This window comes from Schistocerca piceifrons, chromosome 6 (assembly GCF_021461385.2).
Source record: "Schistocerca piceifrons isolate TAMUIC-IGC-003096 chromosome 6, iqSchPice1.1, whole genome shotgun sequence".
Lineage (NCBI taxonomy): Eukaryota > Metazoa > Arthropoda > Insecta > Orthoptera > Acrididae > Schistocerca > Schistocerca piceifrons.
In genome coordinates, this window is record NC_060143.1 from 584,584,949 (window position 1) to 584,607,996 (window position 23,048).

The window sequence follows — 23,048 nt, forward strand, 5'->3', positions numbered from 1 at the left end:
GTGTGCGCGGCAATAATCAGTTATGCATGTGAGCCTAATGCAGCGAGAAAGGCAACTATTAGCGTTTTTATTTTATTATTTTTATCTACATTTTCTAATTACACTACACGATACTTATATTATTTAACAGGAAGCGCGTTCATAATTGCAAGTTATCGTAACAAGTACATAAACTGCTCTTAAGGTGGGTGCTGTCGCGGTCGAGATAGCAGAAGTGTTTGGTGTTTCAAACGCCACCGTATAGAAAATTTACATCGCACACACGGGACGCGGAGAAACATCATCCGATAACTCGCAATACGGACGAGAGTGTGTTAACTCGTCGTGGCGGATGGTTATTGAAGACGACTGTGACAAAATAAGGCGACAACAGGTGCAAAAGTCACTGTAAAACTGAATGTCGTAGTTGCGAACCCTGTCAGCAACAGAAGAACATAAGCTGGAATTACAGGGTAAGCTGCAATTCCCAAACCGCAAGTCGGTAATGCAAATGCCCGTAACAGGAAAACGTGGTGCCGAAGCCATGAAACCTGGACTCAGTGGAGCAACTGAAGCAAGTCAAAATGGTTCAAATGGCTCTGAGCACTATGGGACTCAGCTGCTGTGGTCATAAGTCCCCTAGAACTTAGAACTACTTAAACCTAACTAACCTAAGGACATCAGACACATCCGTGCCCGAGGCAGGATTCGAACCTGCGACCGTAGCGGTCGCGCGGTTCCAGACTGAAGCGCCTAGAACCGCTCGGCCAGGAAGCAAGTCATCGGGTCGGATGAGTCCTGTGGCGCACTGTTTCCAACTTCTGGCCGAGTGTACACAGCAAGAGTGAAACACGGCAGGGCTTCGGTGCCGATTTCGTTGCAATATCGTGATATGCTACTAGGCCAATGCTTACTCTGCCAAGGGTTTATGACCCTTTCGGCTGATCAGGTCCATCCCGTGGTACAATCTGTGTTCCACAATGTTGACGCTGCGTCCCTGTTCACTTAACTCGCAGCGACCAAGACTGGTTTTGTAAGCACGAGGATAAACTGTCGCATCTGCCCTGGCCACCACGGAGACCAAATGTCAGTATTAGACGAGCCTTTGTGGTCTACCTTGGAGAGAAGCGTGCGTGACCGGTGTTCACTTCCATCCTCGCGGCTTCAACTGTCCACCATTTTGCAGAAAGAATGCTGTATGATTCCCCTGGAAACCGTACAAGAGCTGCGTTTAGACACTGCGAGACGACTGGAAGCTGTTTTGTTACACCGTTTTAGACGTGATAAAGTTTTCGGCATTTCCACGATTCTGTCCGTCCCCGGTAGAATAACGCTATACTGCAGAGAGCAGAACCTTGCCTCTCGCGCGTAACTTGTTCGATCAAGTGTAGACAGTAGGTGGGACGTGGTGGCAGAACTGCAGCCCTGAGGGCGGGTGACCAGTCGCACCTGGCTGGTAAGAGCGTCGCCACCGAAATGCCAGGTCGCGGGTGCGGCTCCCTGTGACCTGCCGGCGAGTTTCACATCGACGCACACTTGGCCGCAGAGCGAAGGGCTCGCTCCGGAAGCAGCAACGGCGACGGCTGGCGCCCTCCCCTGGAGAATTACAGCGGGCCTCTCATCCCAGGCTCCCCCGCCGTCCCTCAAATGTCTATGGTTCAAATGGCTCTAAGCACTATGGGACTTAACATCTGAGGTCATCAGTCCCCTAGACCTTAGAACTACTTAAACCTAACGAACCTAAGGACATCACACACATCCATGCCCGAGGCAGCATTCGAACCTGCGACCGTAGCAGTCGACGCTTACGCAGCATCTGCGTGTGTGTTCAGCCAAGGATTTCTCGCGGTGTTTTCGTGTTTTTGTCTAACCTCTGTACCTTTGCATCTACTTTCATACTCCGCAAACGCACCATAGGGTACCGTATATCATCGTTATACAGCTACTGCTCCTTTTCCAGTCGTAAGTGCAGCCACTATACGACTGTCTGCTTCCACACAAGCCCCGATTCTTCTCGTCTTGTCTTTGCGGTCGCTAGGCAAGATCTAAGTTGGTGGCACTAGAATCGATCTCCAGTATGCCACAAATGGCAGTTCTCTAAACTTTCTCAATAATTCCTCGCGAAAAAGACGTCTTCTTTTTTTCCAGAGATTCCCATTTGACTTCACGGCGCGTTTCCGTAATACTCGCGTGCTGATCGAACCTATGGGCAACAAATCTAGCTGCGCGTGACTGAATTGTTTCGGTATCTTCTTTCAGTTAGAGAAGGTGGAAATCCAAAATAGCCGTATAGTACTCGATAATGGGTCGCACAAGCGTTGTGTACGCAATCTCTTTAGTGCACTGGGACAGTTATAGGAACACGTAATTCTTACACAAAAGTCGACCATTCGCGTCCTCCACTACAGTCTATACATGGTCGTTGCATTTCACTGTCGTTTTGCAACGTTGCGCCTAGGTATTTAATCGACACCATTGTGTGGAGCCGCACACCACCAACGCTGAATCGGAGCATCAGTGTGTTCTCCTTGCCGGTCGCGTGGCAGGAAGTGCGAGCGTCGCTGCTGGCTCGTACATGGAGAAGGGAGGTGCTTCCGCGACGGGCGCGGCCTGCCGAGGCGTCCGTTGCGGTCGCAGGCCGGCGTCAGCGGACCTCACGACACGCCGCGGCGGAGGACGGCTGCGGCTGTGCGGCCGTCGACCTGAGGCGTGTCGTCGGACTGGCGGACCACAGTAGCAAGTGTATTGTCGCGAATCGAGTGGACTCAAGAGCCAAGCAAATTAGTGCACGTGCCTGATATCGTGTAGGACGTCCGCGAGCGCGCAGGAGTGCCGCAGCACGACGTGGCGTGGACTCGACTAATGTCTGAAGTAGTGCTGGAGGCATCTGACATCATGAATGCTGCAAGGATGTCCATAAATCACGAGGGGGCTGAGATCTCTTCTGAACAGCGCGTTCCAAGGCATCCCAGATACGCTCAGTAACGTTCACGCCTGGGGAGTATGGTGGGTAGCGGAAATGTTTAAACCCGGAAGAGTGTTGCTAGAGCCACTCTACAGCAATTCTGGACGTGTCGGCTGTCACATTGTCCTGCTGGAATTGCCCAAGTTCGTGGGAATGCAGAATGGACACGAATGGATGCAGGTGATCAGACAGGATGGTTATGTGCGTGTCACCTGTCAGAGCCGTAGCTACACGTATGAGGGGTCCCATACCACTCCAACTGCATACCCCCCACACCATTACAGAGCCTCCGACAGCTTGAACAGTACCCTGCTGACATACAGGTTGTGTCCGTACCCGTACACGTCCGTCCACTCGATACAATTTGAAAAGAGACTGGACTGTTGATGACTGGAAACATGTTGCCTGGTCGGACCAATGTCAGTGTTGACGGGCAGAGGCGAGGCCTAAAGCTTTGTGTCGCCTGCAGTCATCAAGGGTACACGACTGGGCCTTGAGCTCCGAAAGCCCATATCGATGATGTTTCGTTGCATGGTTCGCACGCTGACACTTGTCGATGGCCCAGCACTGAAATCTGCAGCACTTTGCGGAACAGTTGCACTTCTGTCGCGTCAAACGAGTCTCTTCAGTCGTCGTTGGTGTCGTTCTTGCAACATCTTCTTCCGGCCGGAGCGATGTGGGAGATTTGATGTTTTACCGGATTCCCGATATCCACGGTCCGCTCGTGAAACGATCGTACGGCAAAATCCCCGCTTCATCGCCACCTCGGTGTTGCTGTCTCTCATCGCTCGTGCGCCGACTATAACACCGCGTTCAGACCGACTTAAGTCTTGATAACCTGCCACTGTAGCGCCAGTAACGGATCTAAAACCTGCGCCAGACACTTCTTGTCTTATATAGCCGTTGCCGACCAGGGTCCTAACCTGCCTGTTTACATGTCTCTGTACACTACTCGCCATTAAAATTGCTACACCTCGAAGATGACGTGCTACAGACGCGAAATTTAATCGACAGGATAAAGATGCTGTCATATCCAAATCATTAGATTTTCAGAGCATTGACACAAAGTTGGCGCCGGTGGCGACACCTACAACGTGCTGACATGAGGAAAGTTTCCAACCGATTTCTCATACACAAAGAGCAGTTGACCGGCGTTGCCTGGTAAAACGTTGTTGTGATGCCTCGTGTAAGGAGGAGAAATGCGTACCATCACGTTTTGGATTTTGATAAAGGTCGAATCGTAAGTTATCGCGATTGCGGTTTATCCCATCGCGACATTGTTGCTCGCGTTGGCCGAGATGCAATGACTGTTAGCAGAATATGGAAGCGGTGGGTTCAGGAGGGTAATACGGAACGTCGTGCTGGATCCCAACGGCCTCGTATCACTAGCAGTCGAGATGACAGGCGTCTTATCCGCATGGCTGTAACGGATCGTGCAGACACGTCTCGATCCCTGAGATCCCTGAGTCAACAGATGGGGACGTTTGCAAGACAACAACCATCTGCACGAACAATACGACGATGTTTGCAGCAGTATGGACTATCAGCTCGGAGACCATGGCTGCGGTTACCCTTGATGCTGCGTCACAGACAGGAGCGGCTGCGATGGTGTACTCCACGACGAACCTGGGTGCACGAATGACAAAACGTGATTTCTTCGGATGAATCCAGTTTCTGTTTAGAGCATCATGATGGTCGCATCCGTGTTTGGCGACATCGCGGTGAACGCACATTGGAAGCGTGTATTCGTCATCGCTATAGTGGCGTATCACCCAGCGTGATGGTATGGGGTGCCATTGGTTACACTTCTCGGTCACCTCTTGTTCGCATTGACGGCACTTTGAACAGTGGACGTTACATTTCAGATGTGTTACGAGCCGGGGCTCTACCGTCCATTCGATCCCTGCGAAACCGTACATTTCAGCAGGACAATGCACGACCGCATGTTGCAGTTCCTGTACGGGCATTTCTGGATACAGAAAATGTTCGACTGCTGCCCTGGCGAGCACATTCTCGAGATCTCTCCGCAATTGAATACGTCTGGTCAATGGTGGCCGAGCAACTGGCTCGTCACAATACACCAGTTACTACTGTTGATGAACTGTGGTATCGTGTTGAAGCTGCATGGGCAGCTGTACCTGTACCGGCCATCCAAGCTCTGTTTGACTCAATGCTCATGCGTATCAAGGCCCTTATTACGGCCAGAGGTCGTTGTTCTGGGTACTGATTTCTCAGGATCTATGCACCCACATTGCGTGAAAATGTAATCACATATCAGTTCTAGTATAATATATTTGTCCAATGAATACCCGTTTATGGTCTGGATTTCTTGTTGGTGTAACAATTTTAATGGCCAGTAGTGTATTTGAATACGCGTGCCTGTACGAGTTTCTATTTACATTGTCGCTGCGTAAGCAAAGGGGGTCAGCGGTTCGTGAGGTTTATCGTTTTTAGCAGAAGTAAACCGACGAGGTTGTGACGACTCGGCGACTGGGGAGTGCGCGGCCGCGCTGCCTGGCAGCCGGGGCGGCTCGATCCTTCGCCCTCCAGCACAGGCCGCGGGTGGGCGGACGCGGCCGGTTGGAGCTGGACGCTGGAGCTGGACCCCAGCCCGGGCAGTGCGAGGTGAGACAGCGGCCAGCACGAGCGCGAGTCGGCCGGCTCCGGCTGGGTCGCACTGCTGCGGGAGGCGGCGACGCGTGCTGGGCGGCTTCCGGCAAACGAGCGGTTTGAAACAGCCGTCACCCCTCCGCCAGCGTCGGCTCTCTCTCGTCACGTATGAAAATAACGGCAACGAGGGTTAGACGCCACGTCCACGGCAAGTTGTGTAGAGGGGAAGCGCAAAGGAGGATCGGGAGAGGAAATCGGCCGTGACCTCCCGGAGGATGCATCCCGGCGTATGCGTTAAGCGGTTTAGGGATACCGCAGAAGATCCGTACCCGGGCGGCCCCGTGCCCGAGCGGCGGCTGCGACAGCCGCCCCGGTCCTCGGCTGGTGGCCCGCCGCAGCCCGGCAGTGGCCACGTGCCGGGGTCCGGGAGGAGTCTGGCCGACCGGACTGCCGCTGCCTCGAGGCTGCGGACGGGGTGGTCGCCAGAGGCCGCAGCGGCGTGCACTGACCCGCCCCGCGGAGAGCGGCGCAGGTGACACGCCCCTGCAAAATCTCGCCCGCCCCCCTTATCGATCGACAGTTCGCGGTTCCCGACGCGAGCATTCGGCGGCGGCTGGCGGCGTGCTGGGGAGTGCTGCGGGCTCGCAGCTTTGCGCTCCACACTGGTGGGCCCGTGTTCTCAGGCGGGGCGCGACGGACGCGTTGCATTTTTCCGTTCACTGTCGTCTTTTAACCTCGACGCGAAGAGAGGGGGCCTGAGCTGCCGAGGGTAACGCATCTGCTCTTCACCAACAAGGATTTAAAAATACGTAGTATTTCAAAAAGAACCGTTGAAAGTTATACATAAATACATAAATCGTGTAAGTTAACATAGTGACGAGTTTCTCGAATTCATGAAAAAGCCTTTTTTATGGTTACATAACATGAAACTGATGTCGTCCACTGATGTGGTAATGTTGGTGTACGAATTTAACACGGTCAGAGAACAACAGTCAGTGGGAACTAAGATTTGTTGCTTTTAAGAAATAAGGGAGCAGCAGGAGTTGATGACTTTTCCGGGAGAGTCGTTCAAAAAGGATGTGTGGCCGAAATCGTGCGGATGAGGAGACAAACCTAGCTGCTGGAGAGAGCCCCGACATGAGGATGAAGGGGTGTATTCTGTTCCCTCTACAAGGTTGCCCTGACCGCATGCTGCATATTATCTTCAGATAGAGCGAGGTGGCTAAAGTTGCCTTGTGCCAGCATGTTGATCGTGTGAGGGGGATGTGCTAGCACAGTAGGAGGGCTAGTAGCGACGGATTAAACGATTCGGTAGGTGGTGTCAGGTTTGCTGTAGGTAAAGGAGAAGGGTGAAAATAAGTTCGCACAGTAAAAAAATGGTTCAAATGGCTCTGAGCACTATGGGACGTAACATCTGTGGTCATCAGCCCCTAGAACTTAGAACTACTTAAACCTAACTAACCTAAGGACGTCACACACATCCATGCCCGAGGCAGGATTCGAACCTGCGACCGTAGCGGTCACGCGGTTCCAGACTGTAGCGCCTAGAACCGCTCGGCCACACCGGCTGGCGTTCGCACAGTATTCGACGGGAGAACAGTCGCTAGCTACAGCAGGAGACGCGAAGCCTTTGCCGTTCCACAGTTTGCAGGAGTGATAGAATTTAGGTGGGGCGAAAATCAAAAGGAAAAAAGGAAGATTTGGTTTAACGTCCCCTCGACATCGAGGTCATTAGAAACCGACCACAAGCTCGGACTGTGCCAAGGGCAGGGAAGGAAATCGGCAGTGCTCTTTCGAAGCAAGCATCCAGGCATTTGCCTGCACCAATTTAGAGAAATCGCGAGAACCTAAACTTGCATGGCCGGACAACGGTTTGAACCGTCGTCCTCGCGAATGCGATTCCAGTCTGCTTACCACTGCGCCACCTCGCTCGGTAAAAAAAAAAAATCCAGATACCACTGGTGTAAGAGAGAACATGCCCGATGGAAGGTACGGCATGTGTGCAACTACCTCGCTCGCGCACTTAGTAGTGTGAGTAGTTTTTCAGACTGGTGCAGGACCGGTTTAAAGCACGAGTGACACAAGCCACCGCTCCGGGCGCCGAGTTGCCAGAGGCACCACACACTGTAGCATGTCTATACGGGACGTATCACAACAGCGGCCGCTCGTGGCGCCAAGCTGAGGGCGGCACACAACTGCAACATTTTTAGACTGCGCATATCTCAATTACTAGGGAAAACTCCCGTGAACGTGTAGGAAATAAAAGGGAATGGGAAGGGAGGCCGACAAAATTGACAAGTTGATTGTGTGGAAAAAAAATGTTTGCAAATCGGTCCTGGAATAGCGACAGCTTCCTTTGAATGTTTACGGCGTTTACATGTTAGACAAAAATACCTTTAATTAGGTACCGGCCACAAAACTGTCAGTGAACTGTATGATACAGTCGTGAATGAGGAACGCAGCACTCTCGCAGCCTGGAAATTGTGACCACACGAAGAGCACCACTCACTGTCTTCGCAGCAGTGTGGCGGGGATGACGCTCTTGTGACACGTGGTGGTGGTGGACGGGTTCTCTGGTCCTTTCTGTGGGTCGGTTATCAGCTAGCAAGCCACGGACATTTAGTTCCCCGCTTTCTCAGACTCTGGGCCAGACCAGGGAGCCGAGGATTGCGCGACTGCCGGACACGTGCGGTGCAGACTGTAGGCTGCAGAGGCCGCGTGCAGAGCCGGCACGGGACGGCAGATGGGCGTGCGGAGTACTTGCAGACAGAGGTCTTGGGGTCATCGTGGGCCGACACTCCCTCACTCACCGCTGGTCTGCCTGTCACAGCGGACGCCCTCGGCTTTGCGTGAACGGAGGCAGTAGACTGCCATGGGGAAGCGACCGTTACGAGGAACAACTCCCACCGCCCCCTCACAGGGCTGTCAGTTCACACCCGTGACTCGTCCTTCTGCAAAATCAGAATGGATGGTCAGTCTTTCCTGGTGTCGTTAGAGTCGTACTCGAACCTCGTGGTGGACCAGGTTTGTTCTCTTCGTCACTACGACTGTAAAGAAAGAAAATGAACACCATACACAGCAAGAAGCAAAGCGAAGTATGCAGTCTATTTGGTAGCAGCTACCGTGCAATTACTTGTTGAGTTAGGCAGTATCTTAAAGTATAGGAAGGGTCTGCCATCTGGTATCTAATGCAGCCATAGTTCATAACATCCCCAACCTAAAACTGCCACGTTTGACTGTCTACACAATAAAGTCAGCTTTCTGCACAGTAAATTCTTGCTTTTGTAGTAAATTTTCACCCGTAAGTAATTTGACAGAAATAAATTTTTTTACCCATATAGATGCAATTCAAAGTACATATTTCTGCTGATAAAGTACTAGTACAGTGAAACCACCTTCACAGAAGCTGTGCGTTCTGGTACAGAGAGAGTATTCAAATATGGTTTTGACAAATGCTTTGTGACCAACTTTGTTTTCCAGCGAAAAGAAAAGGAGACCAAATACTGAAAACAGTGCCACTCCTCGCTGAAATGGGTTCGCAGTTGCTTCATCCCATTTCTAATCCAGTTTTAGCGTCTTGAATTCATGAAACTCGTCCGACCTCAGACCTCAGTTACACCCGTCAGATACTTACGGTGAAGTTGGTAAGGAAACAGTATGAGAGGAACCCTCAAAGTCGGTTGAGTGGGGGCGGGTGGGGGATTGGAGGGGGTGGTGGTAGGGGGGAGCGTAGCAAATGTGTGCGCACTTGGGAAGCACTCTGAAGCGTGCCGCCTGCTGCAGAGGTCCTCCTGGACCACGTAGGCGCGCAGATTGATCTCGGACTTCATCAAATCTGCCGCCAGAAGCGAAGGAAGGAAGGAAGATCGGGGTTTCACGTCCCATCGACAGCGAGATCATCAGGGATGGAAACACGATCGAGTTGGCAGGAAAAGGGAAAGCGCAGTGTCCCTTTCTGAGAAGCCATCCCGACATTTGCCTTAATTTTTAGGAAAACCACGGAAACTTTTAAGTCCGCAAGCATGTACCGGAATTTGAACAGTCATCTTCGCGAATGTGAATCCCGTAGTTTAACTTGAACACCGAAGCAGCTCCTCCCGGCACCTGATACGTTATGCTCCGGTGAAACATCAAATTTAAACACGAGACCAGAGAGTAGATCTTCAGCAATTTGGAGCTGGTTAAAATCTTGTACTTACCTGTGAGTGTCATCAGGTACAACCTCCTCTGATTTAAGAAGGTACATTACTGGACTGTTAAGCAAAAGAGTATAGTCATATCTTCGCAGGAGATATTCCCACACCACTTGTGTAGGAATTGTGCTTCCATTTAACTGGCTGTTAGTTGCTACCCACAATTACATTACCACCAGCAGAAAACCCGCAGACAAGACAAAGATAATACAATATGAAGATAATACAATACGAAGATAATAAAATACGAAGATAATGCAATTCGAAGAAAAGATTTGAGTAAATATAAATAATACTTGCACCTTTTAAAAATTTATGTACTTCTTACGATAACTTCGAATTATGAACGTGAATCCTGTAAAATAAAATAAGTATCGTATTGTGTAATTAGAAAATGTAAATAAAAATAATAAAACAACAACGCTAGTAGTTGCCTTTCTCGCTGCATTAGGATCACATGCGTAACTGATTATTGATCCAAACCCTACTTCAAAAGTAAATCCATAAGGATTTGTCATATTTTGCGTACGAAAACGACAAATTGAACTTGTAGATCATGTCGTGACAGAAAATGAAACCCGTTGAAAAGAATGTTTGTACCTGACACATGTTACAAGCTGCAATTTCTGGCAGACAGAGGTAGTTACGTTATATGTTCAAAATGAACACCAGTAGTTACTAAAAAATGCCATTGTATTCCACAACAGATTGAACTATGGCTGTCAATGTATGTGCTGTAACTGCAACACATGATACTATAGTTTTCACATAGCTTGTTAATTGTAGTTTTGTAGATATACGTCATCCTTGATGGTTCCGCACAGGTAGAAGTCCATAGGTATGTAATCGAGACATGAATTGGCTACTCAATAGAAACTTATCAATCTACTCACAGTCTGCGTAGCGTGTCATTTGAATGGTAGTGAGGAAGGCTTCATCTCGTTCCATGTAAAATATTTCATCCCTACACAGCGTTTGCAGGAGGGCAAAATCATCGTCTGAAGCATTTCAAGATACAGCTGACGAAATATGGGACTCTCAGAGAACAGAGGACCAGTCAAACTAACCCAGGGGAGACTGTGTCGCAGATTGAGCCCCAGCAGGCTCACTGCCTTGTCCACATGAGCGTGAAGATCTCCAAGCGCCCAACAGACACAAATGTGACAGTTCTCAGTTCTTTTAAGTTTGAATTGTTCCTCTCGAAATCACGCAAATTTCCCTACACATTCCTCTTCCTAGAAAACTGTGTCCCCAAACCATACACAGTATTCAATCTTTTGATTTGAGTCATTTGCATTCATCGCGTCTAACAGTCATGGAATGTACAATTCTACTTTCTACATTTAATAATGTGTCTTTCACTTGACTGACAAAATCCCTTTCGAATGCTCCTGCATTCACTGATTTTCATAATGATCACACGAAACATTGTCACAATCCAGTACTCAACACAGGCTGACACTGCTTGTGATCGACCACATCTTGTGTTCCAGCATTGTTAGCTGTAGCGGGTAGACTATGTGCTTTGTTGGTGCTGCACATTTTAGCGATTTTGCTCGAGATAAACTTACGTTGCAGTGTTCTGATTCGGCGCACCAGTGTAAAAGTGTGCACAGAATCAGCCAAGTGGAAAATCCGTGCAATACACACGTTTATTTATAAACAAAAGACAACTTAGAAGTTTTTCCTTGTGTGAGACCGCTTGTACAACATTGTGTTCGATTTAAAGTTCTATATTCGTATATTTTACTGTTCACGTTATGGTCAATTGTAGGCTTAAAGTAAATTGTGCTCTTTTAAATTTTTAAGAACAGTACGCCTCTATCCTCGTTCAAAACAATGTTTGTCTAATTTCATTGCACAATTGCTTGAAAAATAGGTTAGTTTCAGAATTTTCGGGCGCTTACAAAATTATATTTTTGTAAGTTAGTGGTACGAGTATATTGGATATGTAATTTAATTCGTAGCAAGTTTACAGTTCAGCCAAAGTATACATCACTCCTGAATTTCATTGAATGTCAACACGAGTAAACGTGCGTTTTTGAGAATTTGCGGAAGCTGCCATTGCCCTTTGTGTAATCTACGAGCAATTTGTAGCAAACCGGGATTTGTGATTTAGTTACTGTAGCAGATTTACCATCTAATGTTGTGTGTTACATGTAGTTTTGCCCTAAGAGGAGCATGCCTATATACTAACTGAATTTATCGTAAATTAATCCAGTGTTGGAGTTAGCTAATAACTATAATTAACTTCAAAACATATTAGGAAACTAGTAATTTTTACCACAGGTTTTTGTGTTGCCTTAATAAAAATCTCGTTTTATGTATCTGCTTCAATCTTTACAGGAAATTTGCAACTTTTTAGCTCTCCACATTCAAAGATAATGATCAGGTTTAATTTAAAGTTATTTGTTCACTGGCTTGTTATACATTGCACCAGCCAAAATGCAGCGTCACTGCGCGGTTCTCAGACACGAGGTGAGTTGGTTGACGCTCGTAAGCAGCTGGAAATCGCCCTAGACTACTGTCAAACAATTGACAGCTGCTGTGAATCGTTGTGTTGGAAGAGCTCCCTAGAGTGGGCTACCTGTGATGCCTGTACCAAAGGTACCTCACGCGCTATCCACTCCAGTGGACCCTGTCTCCTCTGCAGAAAGAACAGGATCTGTCATTACCCGTCCACTTGACTACGAGTGATGTGTCAATGGTAGACCTATGCGTCCTGTACAGGTTGGACAAGGACCATGAAAGACTCAGGGTGTTGTATAGATCCCCCTAATCAACAAGTCTGAGGTGTTGTCTTTCACTGAAGCTGAAACTGACCCAGTGGGACTCACTTCACCTGTTTTGGGGAAACCCGTTTTGTCCGGTGTCAGGAGGAAGCAGATGCTAAAGAGTAGGGCCTATTAACCGTCAGCAGTTCAAAGGAGCGGCGAATGATGAGAAATGGCAGCAAGGGACAGGAAAGGACTCCAGGGGCACTCAGTGTGTATGCCTGGGAGCCTCATTCGGCATGCTGAAGTGGCTATTCTGGCAGCCATTGAGGGAACAGCGTGCAACCAACTGCAGATCGTATCGCACGTTGGAACAAATGGTGTCTGTCAGCTGGGCTCCGAGATCAGTCCGGGGTCATTGCAGTGACTGGCAAAGGAGGTTGATAAGATCGGCCTTGCACGTGGAGTTTCAGTGAAGCTCACAATTTGCAGCATTGTCCCCAGAACTGATTGTGGCCCTTTTATTTTTTTTATTTATTTATTTATTTCGTATTCCATTAATCCGTATTGTGATAAATCACAAGGATGTGGAATGAGTCATGATTACATACAACAGATATAATACACATATATAAAATGACAAAAATGTACCATAAGATTATGAATAAGTTTGTAGGTTAAAATCAAATCAAAGGTATAGCTCAAGTAATATAAAACAATACCTAAAAAGGAAATATAGTACATTTTCCAAATTAAACAGTTAATGTGATCTATAGCAAACAAATTTTTATCAGTATAAAAAATCATTGCTTTATCTGTAGATACTCATCAAGAGAATAGAAGGAATTTACCATTAGGTATTCTCTCAATTTACATTTAAAAGTAGGTAAGACATTAATGTGATCTTTAATACCTGATGGAAGGGAGTTGAAAATTTTTGTGGCTGAATAATGAACACCTTTCTGAACAAGACTTAAATGTTTCAGATCCCTGTGTAGATCATTTTTAGACCTAGTATTATGATCATGACATTCACTATTAGTTTTAAAAAGAGATAGGTTGTTAGAAACAAAAATCATCAAAGAAAATATGAATTGAGAGGTAAGTGTTAATATTTGTAACTTATGAAACAGACTTCTGCAAGAATATCTTGGATGAACACCACTCATGATTCTAACAGCTCTCTTCTGTGCAGTAAATATTTTTTTGGCTAAAGGCTTGTTGCCCCAAAATATTATGCCATACGACATGATAGAATGAAAATAACCAAAGTAGGCAGCTTTAGTAGCGTCCTCATCACCAATGGGGGTGATTACACGCAGAGCATAAGTTGCCACACTGAGCCTTCTATGTAGGTCTAAGATATGCTCAGACCAGTTCAGCTTGCCATCAATTAGAATGCCCAAGAACTTAGATGATTCACAGTGTAGTATATTTTGGTTACCACAGTTTAAGTGGCATACTTCATTTTCTTGTTGAGATGTGTGAAATTGCATATACTGAGTTTTCTGAATGTTTAGAGTTAGTCCGTTGCACTTAAACCAGTGTAGGATGTCAACGAGTACAGCATTACATTTATTTTCTAGGTCACTGTTAGTTCGACTTTCAAGCAGAATAGTGGTGTCATCGGCAAAAAGAGTAAATTTACACTCGGTGTCTGTGCAAAGTGGGAGATCATTGATGAAGATAAGGAAAAGCAAAGGTCCTAGGATGGACCCCTGAGGCACACCACACTTTAATGTGCCCCAATCAGAAGAAATGGGACTATCATTGGCACCATTAATTATCACCTTCTGTTTTCTGTTTTGCAGATATGATTCTATCCATCTACCAATGCTACCTCGCAAGCCATAAAAATTAGCCTTATGTAAGAGAATGTTGTGGTCCACACAGTCAAAGGCCTTAGACAAGTCACAAAAAACTCCAACAGGTGACATTTTATTATTTATTGACTCTAAAATTTCATTTGTGAGAGAAAAAATAGCCTGCTCAGTTGATCTACCTTTTTGGAAACCAAACTGGTTTCTGTTGAGTATGTTGTGGCTGTTAAGATGTTCTACAATTCTTGTATACATTAGTTTCTCTAATACTTTTGAGAAACTACTTAGTAGTGATATTGGACGGTAGTTAGATAAATTAGTTTTGTCACCCTTCTTGAAAAGTGGTTTCACAACGGCAAGCTTTAATCTCTCTGGGACAACACCTTGCTGGATAGACTCATTAAAAATGTGACACAGGACTTGACATATGTGGTCACTACAATGCTTCAGTATTTTTGGTGAAATGTTGTCAATACCAGTGGAATTTTTATTTTTTAAGGCCTTGATGGTATTTTTAACTTCAGTAATAGTAACTGGGGCAATACAAATTGGGTCATACGTGTTAGGGTTAGCTCTGTGTAATAAATGCGTAGCAGCATTTAAGGAACCGTTACAACCTACTTGTTCTGCTGCAGTTATGAAGTGATTGTTGAATATGTTGGAAACTGTTACAGGATTATGAATAACCTCATCCTTATAGCTTATCTCTGTGGTATTAACATTCTTGTTACTCTTGCCACACTCTCTCTTTATAACATTCCAAACTGCTTTTATTTTGTTCTCAGATTTATCAATTTCAGACTTAATATACAGGCTCTTGGATTTGTTTATCACCCTTTTTAAAATTTTACAATATAACTTAAAATGAGACCTTTCAAGGGGATCATTTGATACTCTTAGTGAGGCATGTAACTCCCTCTTAGTCCTGCAAGAAATTTTTATACCTCCAGTAATCCATGGTTTACTGGAAGAAACCTCATTGTTCTTTCTGACAGTTTTTTTTGGGAAAGCCATTTCAAATACAGATATAAATTCATTTAAAAAAAGGTTAAATTTATCATTAACATCTGATGTGCTGTACACTGGCTCCCAATCTATCTGTGACAAATAGTCGTTAAAGGCAGACACAGTTTCAGTGTTTATACATCTATAGGACCTATAGGTGTGGGAGATTTTATTGCACAAACTGATGTTATTTACTTTCAGAAGTTGTCCATCATGGTCAGACAGGCCATAAATTACTTTGCTCACACTAGCACTGTTGACTCAATTCTTGTCAATGAAAATATTATCTAGAAGGCTCTTGCAATTTTCTGTAACTCTAGTGGGCCAGGTAACCATCGCAGCCAAGTTGTAAGAATTCATTAAGTGGTCCAGGTCAGTTTTGAGGTTGTTATCAGTTAAGAAGTTGACATTAAAGTCACCTACAATTATTAAATTTCTAGTTTTAGAGAACAATTTGGTCAAAAGAGATTCTAACTTATTCATAAAGATGCAAAACTTCCCTGCTGGAGCTCTGTAAATTGCAAGCACAGTAAGTAACATGTCCTTTGCAGAAATTTTAGTCCCGCAAACTTCGAAATGTTGATCTACACAATACTTACTTAGATCTAAAGATTTATAAATGATTTTACTGTCTATATAAATTACAGCACCACCTTTCTCCTTTGGTTCTGAGTCGAGTGAAAGGACTGAACCAGAGACTTTGAAGGTTCTGTGACAAGCTAGGCTGCGACTTCCTGGAATCGCGCTATAGTGTTGAGAACTATAGGGTCCCCCTAAATAGGTGAGATGTGCACTACACATCAGAGGTAGCTGACTGTGTGTGGGGTGCACACAATGGTTTTTAGTGTAGGTGACTCTCCATCCAATCCAGATAACGATAGCTGTAGGAAATCCAAAAGTATCAGTATCACAAAATCCAAAGAAATTATGGACATACGTAAAGGCTGTTACTGACACCAAAATTAGTGTCTTGCCCTTGGTGAATGAGATAGGAAGTGAAATTGAGGGTACCAAACCAAAAGCTGAAATACTTAACTCCGTTTTTCAAATGTTCCTTTACAAAGGAAAACCCAGGGGAATTGCCCCAATTTAATCCTGGTACCACTGAAAAGATGAATTAAATAAGTATTAGTGTTAGTGGCGTTAAGAAACAGCTGAAATCGATAAAATTGAACAAAGCTCTACACTCCAGTGGAATCACTATCAGATTCAATACTGAATTTGTGGTTGAGTTAGGCCCTCTTCTCATATAATATACTGTAGATCCCTCGAACAAAAAGCCGTGCCCAGTTATTGGAAGAAGGCACAGGTCACACCCATCTACAAGAAGGGTGGTAAAAGTGATCCACAAAACTACTGTCCAATATCCTTGACATCGATTTGTTGTAGAATCTTAGAACATATTCTGTGCTCAAACATAATGAGGTATCTTGATCTAGAACTTTTCTCACATGACATACTGAAAGCTTTGGACCAAGGCAAACAGGTGGATGCAGTGTTTCTTGAATTCTGAAAAGCATTTGACTCAGTAGGCCTACCACACCTACTCTTATTGTCAAAAGTACGACCATATGTGGTATCAAGTGAAATTTGTGACTGCATTGAGGATTTTTTTGGTAAGGAGGCTGCACTATGTTATTTTGGATGGAGAGTCGGCGTCAGATGTAGAAACAACTTCGGGTGTGTCCCAGGGAAGTGTGTTGAGACCCTTGCTGTTCATGTTGTATATTAATGACCTTTCAGACAATATTAATAATAAAATCAGGCTTTTTGCAGATATTCAGTTATCTACAATGAAGTACTATCTGAGAAAAGCTACATAAATATTCAAATCTTGATATGATTTCAACATGATGTAGAGATTGCTCTAAATGTTCAGAAATCTAAAAGTTTGAATCTCGCAAAAAGAAAAATCATACTATCGTATGACTGTAAAAAAAAAAAAAAAAAAAAAAAAAATCAATGAGTCACTTTTGGAGTTGGCCAACTCATACAAATACCTGGGTGTAAGACTTTGTAGGGATATAAATTGGAATGATCACATAGGTTCAGTCGCGGGTAAAGTAGGTGGTAGCCTCCGGTTTGTCGCTAGAATGCTGGGGAAGTGCAGTTAGCCTACAAAAGAGTTTGCTCCCAAATCACTTCTGTGACTGATCCTAGTGTACTGCTCAAGTGTGTGGGACCCTTGCCAGATAGGACTAGCAGATGATATAGAACATAACAGAGAAGGTAGCATGAATGGTCACAGGTTTGTTTAATCCGTGGGAGAGTGTCATAGAGATACTGAAGGAATATAAAGTGGGAGACTCTTGAAGACAGATGTAAACTATCCTGAGAAAATCTTTTAACAAAGTTTCAAGAAACAGCTTTAAATGATTTCTCTAGGGACATACTACAACCCACTACATATTGCTCACACAGGTACCATGAGGATAAGATTAGGATAATTTACTGCATGCACTGAGGCATTCAAACAGTCATTCTTCCCACCCTCCATATGTGAATGGAACATGAAGGAACCCTAACAACAGGTACAATGGGACATACCCTCTGCCATGCACCTCATCGTGGTTTGCAGAGTGTAGATGTAGGTGTAGATCTTTAGCAGTTCTGTTGCCTTCAAACTTACTATGAATAGGAGCAGTGGTGCAAGACATCGGTGGCTCCATTTCTAAACATTTGTGGCACTGCCATTGTACCACATGAACGTTATTGTACATCAAGCTCCACTTCAGTGGAGTCTTGCATGCCTCAAATGATAGCCTCACCTCTGCCACTGTTGCCACTTGACTGTTTTCCGGCGTGCTGGTTTGGTGTGCCATCCCCCCCCCCCCCCCCCCACCCACAATTGCACATCGCAAATTGTCTGTATGACCTGCCTGAGACCAATTTAGGATAAACACATGTCATTATTTGTTAGGCTTGTGGGTACTGGTTCTACCTTTCAGTGTGTAACCTGATTCGTTTCACACAGCTGAAGGCTCCCCTTCCAGGTGGGATTTATGGAAGTCATCAGGGCACTAAAGAGCAGTAATTCTGCCGCTATGATGGTGTGTCTTGCAGAATATTTAAAATCTCATGCTGCCTTGATAGGATTACCTTCAAGCTCTCTTTGTAATCAATCAGTGGATTAGGCTGTATTTTCTGACAGACTTAAATATCCTGACCTCTCCAAAAGTGGAGATAAACAAACCACCTCTGCTTACAGACTTAGCCTATATCATTCCTGCCATTCTATTCAAAAATGTTTGAGAATGTGACCTACAATAAAATACTGACTCATTTAACTGAGCAGAAGTTGTTAACTGCCTCTCATTTTGGCTTTCACAAGTGATTCTCAAAACACAATGGAATGAAAGATCTCAGAATGGAAGTGCTAGTAGATCTAAACAAGAATTAGTGTCCTGGTAGTATATTCTGTGACCTTGCTAAAGTGCTTGAATCTGTGGGTCAAAAAATTCTACTTAGTAAACTAAAGCATTATACCATTAATAGTGCTGCTCTTCCACAGATGGAAACATTAACAGCATTCCTTGTGCACTGATGGAATATTGCCTCCATAACAGGAAGCAGAGGCTCTCATTAATAGACTGTATGTGCATGTGAAAATAGCCTCAGAGTGGGAGAACATAACATACGGTGTGCCACTGCGATTGGTATGAGGCTCACTCTCATTTCTGACCTACATAAATGACCCTTGATTGACTCTAATGGACAGTTCAAAAACTACAATGTTTGCTGGCGACAGAACTGCACTAACAAAGGGTTGAATCTCAGCCCTAGCAGACACAGATCATGTGACAGCTGAACAGCGCTGCTAGGGGTTCACAACTAACAGTTTTAAGCCTTATCCTCAGAAAGGCTCATCTCATGTATTTACAAACAAGCAATAATGATCTTTTAGCACCACAAGTGGACAGTATTGGTCATATGCCGAATGAAGCACTGTGTGTAAAATTCCTTGGGGTCTATCTGGATAACAAGTCAAAATGGAGTTGAGACACAGATAAACTAATCGCTTGGCTGAGTTCAGCGAGTTATGCTCTTATCAGTGTCTATCCCTCTGTTCTTACCTAAAGACAAGTGTGTTGGCTCATTTGGCATGTTTTAATTCCTGTTTTGCTCATGGAATTATCTTTTAGAGCAATGCACTTAAAATAAACAAGCTGTTTGTTCACCAGAAGTGAGCAGTAAGAATGTTGTGCAAAAATAACTGTACATGTTGCAGAAGCTTTTTGGAAAATATCAGAACTCTAACCCTCACTTTTCAATACATTTAGTGCTTAATGGTTTGTGTTGCTGATAATAAAAATTAGTTTCAACTGAACTGTGATAGCCGGCCAGTGTGGCCACGCGGTTAAAGGCGCTTCAGTCTGGAACCGCGCGACCGCTACGGTCGCAGGTTCGAATCCTGCCTCGGGCATGGATGTGTGTGATGTCCTTAGGTTAGTTAGGTTTAAGTAGTTCTAAGTTCTAGGGGACTGATGACCTCAGATGTTAAGTCCCATAGTGCTCAGAGCCATTTGAACCATTTTTTTGAACTGTGATACATGGAGTTACGTACTCTGGAGGCAAGGGATTGAACAAAGGCCCAAGAAATTGGAGTCCTTATCAGTTAAGGAATAAAATTAAAAGCGTACCTCATTAGCTAGTCTTTTTTACAAATTATCTGAATTTACAGACTGAAAGGTTCTGTTAGTAAAGGGCAAGTACCAATGTTTGTTGTGTGTGTGTGTGTGTGTGTGTGTGTGTGTGTGTGTGCACATGCGTGCGTGTGTGTGTGTCTGAGGTGGCCAGGGGGGGGGGGGGGGGGAGTTCGTGTTAGGAATGCTCAACAGTGTGGTTATTGGCACACATATGAAATTAATGGAGGCAAATGTTGTTAAAAACAGAGGAAATGCAAGAAAATAGGCACAAACAAAATCTGAGATAAAATCAAACTCACCCTCCCCCATTCTCACCCATGCTCACCAGCTTGATCAAATTGTGAAAGATAGCATTAAAATTGTTCAGATGTTTTAAGACTGATCTACACTCCTGGAAATTGAAATAAGAACACCGTGAATTCATTGTCCCAGGAAGGGGAAACTTTATTGACACATTCCTGGGGTCAGATACATCACATGATCACACTGACAGAACCACAGGCACATAGACACAGGCAACAGAGCATGCACAATGTCGGCACTAGTACAGTGTATATCCACCTTTCGCAGCAATGCAGGCTGCTATTCTCCCATGGAGACGATCGTAGAGATGCTGGATGTAGTCCTGTGGAACGGCTTGCCATGCCATTTCCACCTGGCGCCTCAGTTGGACCAGCGTTCGTGCTGGACGTGCAGACCGCGTGAGACGACGCTTCATCCAGTCCCAAACATGCTCAATGGGGGACAGATCCGGAGATCTTGCTGGCCAGGGTAGTTGACTTACACCTTCTAGAGCACGTTGGGTGGCACGGGATACATGCGGACGTGCATTGTCCTGTTGCAACAGCAAGTTCCCTTGCCGGTCTAGGAATGGTAGAACGATGAGTTCGATGACGGTTTGGATGTACCGTGCACTATTCAGTGTCCCCTCGACGATCACCAGTGGTGTACGGCCAGTGTAGGAGATCGCTCCCCACACCATGATGCCGGGTGTTGGCCCTGTGTGCCTCGGTCGTATGCAGTCCTGATTGTGGCGCTCACCTGCACGGCACCAAACACGCATACGACCATCATTGGCACCAAGGCAGAAGTGACTCTCATCGCTGAAGACGACACGTCTCCATTCGTCCCTCCATTCACGCCTGTCGCGACACCACTGGAGGCGGGCTGCACGATGTTGGGGCGTGAGCGGAAGATGGCCTAACGGTGTGCGGGACCGTAGCCCAGCTTCATGGAGACGGTTGCAAATGGTCCTCGCCGATACCCCAGGAGCAACAGTGTCCCTAATTTGCTGGGAAGTGGCGGTGCGGTCCCCTACTGCATTGCGTAGGATCCTACGGTCTTGGCGTGCATCCGTGCGTCGCTGCGGTCCGGTCCCAGGTCGACGGGCACGTGCATCTTCTGCCGACCACTGGCGACAACATCGATGTACTGTGGAGACCTCACACCCCACGTGTTGAGCAATTCGGCGGTAAGTCCACCCGGCCTCCCGCATGCGCACTATACACCCTCGCTCAAAGTCCGTCAACTGCACATACGGTTCACGTCCACGCTGTCGCTGCATGCTACCAGTGTTAAAGACTGCGATGGAGCTCCGTATGCCACGGCAAACTGTCTGACACTGACGGCGGCGGTGCACAAATGCTGCGCAGCTAGCGCCATTCGACGGCCAACACCGCGGTTCCTGGTGTGTCCGCTATGCCGTGCGTGTGATCATTGGTTGTACAGCCCTCTCGCAGTGTCCGGAGCAAGTATGGTGGGTCTGACACACCAGTGTCAATGTGTTCTTTTTTCCATTTCCAGGAGTGTATTACAAAAAACACAGATGGTCTGGCCACCCTGGGTTCACATTGAAAACATCGTCCTAAAATTTTTGAAAGCAAGTTAGACAATTCACAAAAACTTAAAAGTCACACCACATTCATTTGATTGTCAATTAAAATAGAGCACAAATCTATCATCAAATGAGCTGTCGCCATTAGGTCTGAAACTAAAACACAGTCTAGTAAAATGGGGCCAACTTGATCTCTACACAAAAACCACCACACATTGAAGGGTCCTCTCACTGGAGCATGAAGCCGTGCATCATAGGGCTGTGGCCTATGCGAAGATGAGTAAGGAGGGCCTCATTCCACCCACGTGACTAGGAGGAGATACACTACAGTCTCACTGTGTAAAATTCCTCCCGGCCACTTTATTCTCATCGACGTGTGATCCTGCACCTCGACAGTGAGGCGATAGTGTGCAGGGGGGGGGGGGGGGGGGGGGGGAGGGGGGCACACTGAATTACCTGAGAATCGTAATGTGCCTCCTTGGCTTATGAACCTACCCTTTCAATCCCCTTAATACCCTTGTGTCCTGGAACCTAACAGAAAGACATCTCCTTCCCCCTCCTCTGTAGATGGAAGAGAGCATCCTAAAAATTCTGTACCACTTTATCTGCTGAGTACAAGCGTTCTTGAGAGTGAAGGGCACTCAGGAAGTCATAACAGACAGGGAATTTTTTACTGAAAACAAGGGCAGAAGCATTATAGAAAGTGAAGGGCACTGAGGGAGACATAACAGACAAAGAATTTAGTACTCGAAACACATCTCATCTGCTCCAGTGCCTGCAAGACTGCATATAATTCAATATTAGAGGCAGTAAAGTCTTGAGACAGTTGGATTCCTGATGACATGATCAAGGAAAACAGCAGAGCAACCAATGGAGTCTCCCTGTTTAGATGGCTCAACCATAAATACAGCTACAGAGTTGTGGTGCTCAGTTAAAATGTCATAAAATAATGTATTGAAAACACATGCAGGAGTCAGCCTCTCCCCTATTGCACTAAATCTTAAATTACTCTGGACTTCTGCAGTAACCAGTGTGCCAGGTGGTTAAAACCCTGGATTTATGGTTGTACTTACTCCACACCAGGTGACTTTAAAGCTGTATGACAAATTTTGTTTTGAAGGTAAGACCACTTGAGCTGTAAGACCTTCATTTATAGGCATAACTGGTTTTTCAGCATTTCAGCTGCACCACTAGGTGCAATAAAATCAAGTCATGTTCCAGTCAAGAAAAGAGAATGGGACGACCCAGTGTTAGTCGGCACTTTATTTGCTAAGCAGTGGAT

General features: G+C 45.8%; 1 protein-coding gene across 1 annotated transcript in view; it reads left to right on the plus strand.

Annotated features, from left to right (window-relative positions):
• Positions 1 to 10,462: 10,462 nt before the first annotated feature.
• LOC124803473 (clavesin-2) overlaps positions 10,463 to 23,048 on the plus strand; it is a 45,600-nt gene continuing 33,014 nt past the window's right edge. Inside the window, exon 1 of the mRNA XM_047264664.1 lies at positions 10,463 to 10,474. Within this exon, the coding sequence (XP_047120620.1) occupies positions 10,463 to 10,474 (12 nt within the window). The remainder of the gene's footprint in view (positions 10,475 to 23,048) is intronic.